Source organism: Scyliorhinus torazame, chromosome 13 (genome assembly GCF_047496885.1).
Source record: "Scyliorhinus torazame isolate Kashiwa2021f chromosome 13, sScyTor2.1, whole genome shotgun sequence".
In the NCBI taxonomy this organism is placed as follows: Eukaryota; Metazoa; Chordata; class Chondrichthyes; order Carcharhiniformes; family Scyliorhinidae; genus Scyliorhinus; species Scyliorhinus torazame.
In genome coordinates, this window is record NC_092719.1 from 65,695,045 (window position 1) to 65,703,688 (window position 8,644).

General features: G+C 44.2%; 1 protein-coding gene across 2 annotated transcripts; it reads left to right on the forward strand.

Moving 5' to 3' along the window:
* On the forward strand, positions 1-7,552 carry LOC140388077 (troponin I, slow skeletal muscle-like). Of its 2 annotated transcripts, none has more exons than XM_072471686.1 (7): positions 1-163; positions 3,855-3,896; positions 4,002-4,133; positions 5,284-5,373; positions 5,475-5,651; positions 7,040-7,145; positions 7,256-7,552. In XM_072471686.1, the coding sequence occupies exons 1-6, from the start codon at positions 47-49 to the stop codon at positions 7,133-7,135; spliced, it is 654 nt and encodes a 217-aa protein (XP_072327787.1). In that variant the 5' UTR covers positions 1-46; the 3' UTR covers positions 7,136-7,145; positions 7,256-7,552. The 2 variants fall into 2 exon arrangements, with proteins under 2 accessions (XP_072327787.1, XP_072327788.1); XM_072471687.1 differs by having other exon boundaries at positions 7,040-7,131.
* Positions 7,553-8,644: the final 1,092 nt, after the last annotated feature.

Below are 8,644 nucleotides of genomic sequence, written 5' to 3' on the forward strand. Positions count from 1 at the left end.
TGGATCTATAATATTTCCACAGTACGAGGAAGAGGTTGTTGAGGAAATGGAAGAGACTGAAGAAGTAATTGAGTCGGAGCCAGAACCACCAAAACCAGCACCTCCTCCTAAAGCTGCTCCAGCACCAAGAGCTCCAATGGCTCAGAAAGAGCTAAATGTTAAAGTATGTAGTCAGCTTCCCTGCACTTCCCCTCAATGAGATGGTCATGCTATTTCCAGTCACATGCTAGTTTTGTTATTCTGCAATATTTAAGGGAATAAGTAAATGTATATAGCTATTATATGGGTACCTGTGAATCGCATGTAAATTCTGAAAAATTGTACTAGAACTATAGAATTGCAGGAACTAAGCTTTATCGTACTTTGTTAAAGATGTGCTCGAAACAATGGGAAGAGTTTTACAGCCCCTCCCACCCACGGGATTTTCTGGTCCTGCCAGTCAATGGACTTTTGAATGGATCGTCGAATTTTACAGCTTTTCCCCTCCGCAAAGTGGCCATACAATTTCACCCAATATTTCCCCAGGGAGCCCCGCCTGGACCGTGCCGTGGTATTCACACCACGCAATGGCACAGGACCACATTTCACGGGATGAGGTTTGTCATCCTTTGAGTCAACCCATGAAGAAATGTCAGACTAGGACTAGATTTGGGGTTAGGAAGCGCTTAAGTATTTTTGACACAACTTGTCAGTATCTCTAATGACTTATAAAGTCTGGTTTTCTCCAAAGGAAATTAGGGGCTGGATTCTCCCTCCCTGCCCACCCGCCGCAAGAACGCCACGGGCGAGACCCCGACAATGGAAAAATCCATTGACCTCAGGCGGGATTCTGCAGCGCCAGGCAAACGCGGCCAGAGAATCCCACTCTGAGTTATATCAGCAAACCTTGTGAAATATATTAAAGTGAAGTGTACAGGGCAGAATGTTAGCTGATTGATCCACTGGGAGGGGGGAAAGGAAGGAGTACAGTCACCTTCTAATTGGCATTTCCCAACATTCTGTGGAGCCGTTTCACTCCACAGTGTGTGTACATGTGATGTATTAACAGGTTCCCTGCCACCTGACATCAGCCTGACTGTCAGGCTTGGTTTCCAGGTGGCGGTGGTGGGGAGAAGGCACAAGTTCAATTAGTGGTGGAATTGCCAGGAATAGCCACATCTCATGAAAGAACCTTGGTGGGGTGGGTGGGTGGGGGGGTTTGGTGGGGGAAGGGAGTGGGGTGGGGGAGGGTATTGATGGGGGGAAATGAGAGGAGGATTGGTGGGGGGATGGAGGGGAGTGTGTTGGGGAAGGGAGGAGGTGCATTGAGGAAGGTTGGGGTGCATGGGGGGGAGGGATGGGGTGTATTAGGGAGAGGGAGGGGGTCTGATGAGAATTTGGTGGGGGGAAGAGGTGGTTGTCGTGGGGGAAGGGAGGGAGTGGCTGGTCGGGAGGGAAGGGGGTGTATTTGGGTGGGAGGGGGTCTGATGGCGGCTGTGGTGGGGGAGGGAGGTGGTTGTGGTGAGGGGTGGGAAGGGTGTGTGTTGGGGAGGGAGGGGATTGATGGGAGAATGGAGGGGTTTGGGGGGAAAGGAAGGGGGTTTGGTGGAAGAAACATGGAACCCCTACAGTGCAGAAGGAGGCCACTGGCCCATCGAGTCCGCACCACCCCTCTGAAAGAGAACCCTATCTGGGCCCACCCAAATCTGTCCATCTTTGGATACTAACTGACAATTTAGCATGGCCAATCCACCTAACCTGCACATCTTTGACTGTGGGAGGAAACCGGAGCATCCGGAGGAAACCCACACTGACAAGGGGAGAAAGTGCAAACTCCACACAAACAGTCAACCAAGGCCAGAATTGAACCCAGATCCCTGGCATTGTGAGCGGCTGTGCGAATCACTGTGCTACCGTGCCGCAGGCATCTAGAAGGGAGGTGTGGGCTGGGGAGAAAGGGATGTGCTGGGGGGTTGGTCAGGGAGGTGGTAGGGGAGACAACGGTGAGGTGGTCCAGTCCTGGGGTTGAGGAGGTGTGGTCAGAAACCTACGTTAGTTATGGCGAGAAGGTTGGGGCCTCAATACAGAGGGATTGAAGGGCTCATTCGGGGTTTTGCATTCTAGTCTTCGGAGAAAGATCAGCAATTGGAGGCCTCGGGCGGGCTGAAGGCGATCTAAAGTCAGAGGATGTCTGTTTGTGAAGGTGTTAGCATGACAGGTACACTGGATCTTGGATATTCACCTACATCCAATGGTTCTCACTTTGCTGTAGCTACTAGTTTTCCCAAGGTTTGCGTAACATGGCACCCAGAGTTAAATTTAAAATAGTGCATAAATCTGATGCATTATAATATGTAAATTGCAAACGCAGCAGCTGAGAGTGGGTGGGCCACCTGCTCCCAACCAACCTTTATAAAATTGAACTGGATGGATTAGAGGTGGGTTGGGATCAGGATTCAGATTTTGAATACTTTAACCTCTCATATAATCTGTTTTTGGGAGTCTAGAGTCTAAATATTATCATGGAGCCGTAAAAAAAATTGAACAGAAATATTTTTACCAAAAGAATTATTGGAAAGTGAAACTTGCTACCACAGGGAAATAAAGTGAGGGGGGTGGGATTTTACGGGTGCCCCTCGACGTGTTTTCTTTTTTTTTTAGAAAATATTTCATCAAGGCCTTTATAATTTTAACACTTTTAAACAGAAAGATCCAACAAACACAAAAAAAATCCCACAATAACATAGCCATCACCCTCCCCCCCCCTAATGCACAGACCCTAAATATCATGGTCCATGTAACTACTCCATCTCACAGGCCTCCCTACATTGGTTTTCATACCCATATTTGTCACTTCTATGCCTCCCCCCCCACCCCCGCTGACGGTCAATTTTCCTTGAAGAAGTCAATGGATGGCTGCCACCTCCAAGCGAACCCCTCAATGCCGCTCGGCATTGGCCGCTGGCAGGATCTTCTGGCCTCGCTGATGTCAATGCTATTTTGTGTGGCTCGCCCATCCCTCTGTCGGCGAACCCGAAGCAAGGGGTCGCCTTTGGCGGGACTGGAAGATCCCATCAGCAGGATGGGATCCTGTCCATAGATGTATTTATGGGGAATCTAGATGAACATATGAGGGAGAAAGGAATAGAAAAAGTGAGATAGAGAGGATTGGGAGGAGGCTCATGTGGAGCATAAACACTGTTGTGGTCTCGTTGGACTGAAGGACCTCTATCACCCCTGTACATCCTATGGAGTTGAATAACTTTCTATTTTTAATATGCAACATTAATAATATTAAGTCAGCTCATTAACCAGCTCACAAATGGGTGTGAATGAAAGCATTTTATATGTTTTCATACTTTTGCAGGCTACATTCCCTTGACACTAAGTTAGAAGTATTTTGTTGTGGCCACAGTTTTGTACTTGTATCATACAGATATGTGAGTAAATTCACCTATCATTCACCCCCAGCCGCAAGGAGTATATATTAAAGAATCAGTACTAGATAGTTCTATCTTTTTTTTTATTTAGAGTGTCCAATTCATTTCTTTCCAATTAAGGGGCAATTTAGCATGGCCAATCCACCTACCCTGCACATCTTTGGGTTGTGGGGCGAAACCCACACAAACATGGGGAGAATGTGCAAACTCCACATGGACAGTGACCCAGAGCCGGGATTGAACCTGGGACCTCGGCGCCGTGAGGCAGCAATGCTATCCACTGCGCCACCGTGCTGCGCCGAGATAGTTCTATCTTCATTGTATTTCCTTCAATTATGGCTCTTCATTGAGAAAGTGTGATTAAATATATTTATCCAATAATGATTAACGCCACTTCAATGACACATTTTTATTTGCTTTTATTGTCATGAACAGAAAAGTTGTAAGATCTCTGCATCCCGCAAGCTCCACCTTAAGGTGAGATGAAATTATTTCTCCCAATTTATTACTTCAAATAGTATTTTCAAAAGTTTACATGTGTGTTATTGTAACATTTTTGACTTCATGACAACGTTCACACAGATTCTAATGCTGGGCAAAGCCAAAGAAGACTTAGAAAAAGAAACAGCTGATAGAAATGAGGAGAAGGAAAAATTCCTTGCAGAGCGTGTACCTCCACTCAACTTCACTGGCCTTTCTCTTACTGACTTGCAAGTAAGGCTATATTTGTACTGTATTTCCATTTAAAGCCTTATTCAATCTTGCTTAATGCTTTACCTGGACCTTCAAATGTGCAATCATCTCAGTTTTTGACACCGTAGGGGGAGTTTTGAATCCTCGGCAGAAAGTGGTGGAGCACTCGGGCTGTCTGCTTGGCAGTTGAGGCTGGAGGCCCCGGCCATTTTAAAGCCCAGGCCTTATTAATATGCTGCTGACGAGTTGTCCAACCTAACCAAGAGCAGAGAGAGAGCTTTGGGTTTTTAAAAATGAAGTGGCCCAGAGCCTGGCACACGGGGAAATTGTGGAGGACTCATGGTTCATAACGGGGAAAGAATCCCTGGGCAGGACTGGCCAAAGCTTTCTTTGCAGTACCATGCCCCACCAGACTAGACAAAGATAAGTTTTAAACTTAACCTGATTAGGTATTCGCCAGGTTTTACTGAGTGGAGTGTCTATATCAGCCTCCTAATATCATAGGACCCTACATTGCATTTATTCATGAGGTTCCTATGGAAATCAGGTTGGCCCCTTAGTTGCACAAGATGACCATGTTAAAATGGCGTCTGGGTGGGAAACAGGTGGTTAATACGCCATTTGGATTTTAACTCCTGTTCCCTTGCTTGGGGCAAATTAAAAATTGTTCTGTACTATTTTTGACAGATGAATCCATGAGTTATGGTATATTGATAAGAATATAAACCTTATTTTAGTAAGAATGTTGAATTGAATGGTTATGGAAAGAAACTGAGAAGATTAAGGGCCTAGTGGATGCGTCGAGATGATGAAGGATCATGACAAGTCAAATAGTAACAGAATGTTTCTGTTGGCTAATAACGGAGTGATGAGAGGGTACAACTTTAAGATAACCATAAAAGGAACAAAGGTTCACAGCGGGAGTGGTTAGAAAGTGGAGTTCTCTGTCATAAACCAATATTGAAGAATAGCTCAAACTCCCCTTAGTGTATTTTTGACAGAGGCAAGTCCACTATGAGTTATGCTTTATTAGTGAACATTCTAAAAGGGAATTGGACAAATGATTGACAAATATAAATATTAAAGATTACAGGATGTGATAATCCAAGTGGGGTTAGATGAGGTGGCATTTGTGGAAATACAGACCAGAACTAAACTATTCTTGTTGCAGAATTTATGCAAAGACCTTCATCAGAGAATTGAGATTGTTGATGAAGAAAGATACGACTTTGAGTTCAAAGCTGGCAAGAACAACTATGAGGTACATGACAAATTTTGGCACATTTTAATCTCTGCACCCTTTCATCATAAAACTATGGAAATTTCAGCTATAATATTTTACAACCGTTTTTCTGCAAACAGATTCATGATCTGTCCCTGAAAATTCTTGACCTTAGAGGGAAGTTTAAGCGACCCACATTGCGCAGGGTGCGTGTTTCTGCTGATGCTATGTTGCGTGCCTTGTTGGGATCCAAGCACAAAGTATCTATGGACCTGCGAGCCAACCTGAAGTCAGTCAAAAAGGATGATACAGAAAAGGTAATATTCAGATAATATCTCCTGCATTTCTTTGGACTTTATTATTTATTTATTTTTTATTCGTTCTTGGTATGTGGGTGTCGCTGGCCTGTGCCAGCCCTTGAACTGAGTGGCTTGCCAAGCCATTTCAGTGGGGAGCAGTTAATATTCAACCACATTGCTGTGTGGGCCTGGAGTTACATGTAGGCCAGATCAAGTTAGGACAGCAGATTTTCTTCCATGCCATTAGTAAGCCGGATGGGTTTTTACGACAATCGGCATTGGTTTCATGGTCATCATTAGACTTTTAATTCAAGATATTTATTGAATTCAGATTTCACTATCTGCCATGGTGGGATTTGAACTTGGGACCCCAGAGCATTACCCTGGATCATTGGCTCAGTGACAATACCACTACGCCACCGCCGCCCTCATGTTTATAATGTTTGTTACCTGCCTCAACAGTTCTGTTCATGTTTACAATGAAAATATAGAAATGCTTATTTGAGATAGTCGTTAGGCATAGAATCACCTTCTAGCAACTTCTAAAATATTAACTTCTACACAGATGTAGAAGTTAAATAAATATAGTGATTATGCTGAAAAGTCTTGCTGCGACTTTCACTTCAGCAGGAATAACAGATAAATATATAAACACAGGAATGGCTTGCTCGCTGTTGTGGGAATTAGGTTCTATTGCAGTTTGATCTCTTTTGAATAAAGAAGGCCTTCAGCAAGTTTTGCCAGACTTCCAATATGCCAAACCGCCAGGCTGTATTCAGTCAATTATTGATTAGCATTTTTGGACCAAATAACTTCATTTTTGCAAACATGTTTTTTTTCAAAAGCTTTAGATGCTTTATTCAATCTGAGTTGTGAAAAGAATCCAGTCTTAATAAAATTGATGATCAGGTGGGGAGTATAACAATGCCAAAGAGGGGAGCAGCACGGTGGCGCAGTGGTTAGCACTGCTGTCTCACGGCGCCAAGGTCCCAGGTTCGATCCCAGCTCTGGGTCACTGTCCGTGTGGAGTTTGCGTATTCTCCCCTTGTTTGCGTGGGTTTCACCCCCACAACCCAAAGATGTGCAGGGTAGGTGGATTGGCCAAGCTAAATTGCCCCTTAATTGGATAAAATTAATTGGGCACTCTAAATTTATTTTTAAAAACAATGCCAAAGAGAAAATGCTGGGAAACCTCAGCAGGTCTGGAAGCATCATCTGTAGGGAGAGAAAAGAGCTAACGTTTTGAGTCCAGATGACCTCTTAGTCAAATAGTATAGCAATGCCATATTGCTCACTTAGTGCTACCAAACAAGGTGGATTTCCGCCCCGTAAAATTTAGCACGGTCTAAATATTTTCTTTTATCCTGATCCTGAACAATTTTTTGACATTTTTAAATGGCCCACAGGAACGTAATGTCGAGGTGAGCGACTGGCGTAAGAATGTGGAGGCTAAGTCTGGCATGGAGGGCCGGAAGAAGATGTTCGATGCTGCTAACCAGTGAGTGCTATCAGGTACAAAATACATTAAATGTTACAGATTCAACATCAAAAATGCGATTTAATCTGATTCAGATGGGAGAATATTTATTTATGCCAGACATTGACTTGTGTTTTTTTTACAGGTAATCCATGAGGGACATTTCCACTTCTTTGAAAGTGAAGAGAAATAAAGTTTTTGCTGGTGGCTATACTTGCAGCTCTGCCGTGTTCAGCATGTCACATCCTTACATTATAGAATCTTTTAATAAATGGTATTAATGCTCACAAGCACCTCCTGAGATTCATGTGCAGTGTTAGGCTTCCTAAAATTTTGGTGATTAAAAGCACTAAATGTTAAATTTTGGCAAGGTATGTTGAAAAATGACTTGCTGTCTTGTAACCAAAAATGAGCAGTAAAATATTTACTTTTAACTGGGTAATGTCACTGTCTTGTTTTTATTATTCAACTTTTAATTTCTTAAACATCCACAATTTAGCCGCCAGCTACTTGTTCCAAAAGCTGTAGTCAATGGCCAGAATCTTGTGCTGCTACTGGCAATGGGAAACAAGACGGGCGGGTGCACTTAATTGTCCCCGATATGGAATGTCAGCTACAGTGAAATGAAAATAGCAAATTAAGGTTGCCACAGATTGAACTTCCCGATGGCAAGCAGTGGGAACCTATTGATGAATTAGCATGTCATAAACTTATTAAAGCACAATTTTTCCAGATAAATGGTACCTTTGCAATTAACTCTGCAGTGAACGAGAAACAATTGCCTTCAAATTCACACCTGGTTAATGGTGGCCTGCAGCAGGCGAGGTAGTCTTCCTAATAATAATAATCTTAATTAGTGTCATAAGTAGGCTTACATTAACACCGCAATGAAGTTACTGTGAAAATCCCATAGTCACCACACTCCAGCCCCTGTTCGGGTACACTGAGGGAGAATTTAGAATGTCCAATTCACCTAACAAGCACGGCTTTCAGGACTTCTGGGAGGAAACCGGAGCACCTGGAGGAAACCCACGCAGACACGGGGAAAATGTGCAGACTCCACTGTGCTACCCTGCCGCCTCTGGTGGGTTTGTACTATATAGGTCTTGCTCGTCTTTCATGGGGAGCAATTGGACCATGGGGGAGGAGGCATTCATGCAGTGAGGTTGGGGTAGTGGCTGTGCAAGGGGGATCATGGCATGGCTGACCAAGGGTTGTGCCGGTCCTACAAGGGCATGTGGGGGACAGAGGGAGGAAGCTGGGCTACACAAAGAAGGTCAATATCGACAGATGAGAGATGACGCATGATTGCGGAGCAATCCAAGGTTATAGTGGGTAGGTGGTGTGGTTCTGAGAGTCGAGGGGAATACAGGGCACATCAAGGCTGATGGAATGAGGGTCATGACTGATGGAGGGTAGGTCAAAGGTGACTGAGGGAAGGTGCAGGGTAATGACTTCATGATCCAGGGTCAACATGGGAGAGTCCAGTGACATAGATGTGATAACATGAAGAGTTCTCTAGAGTACAGACTAA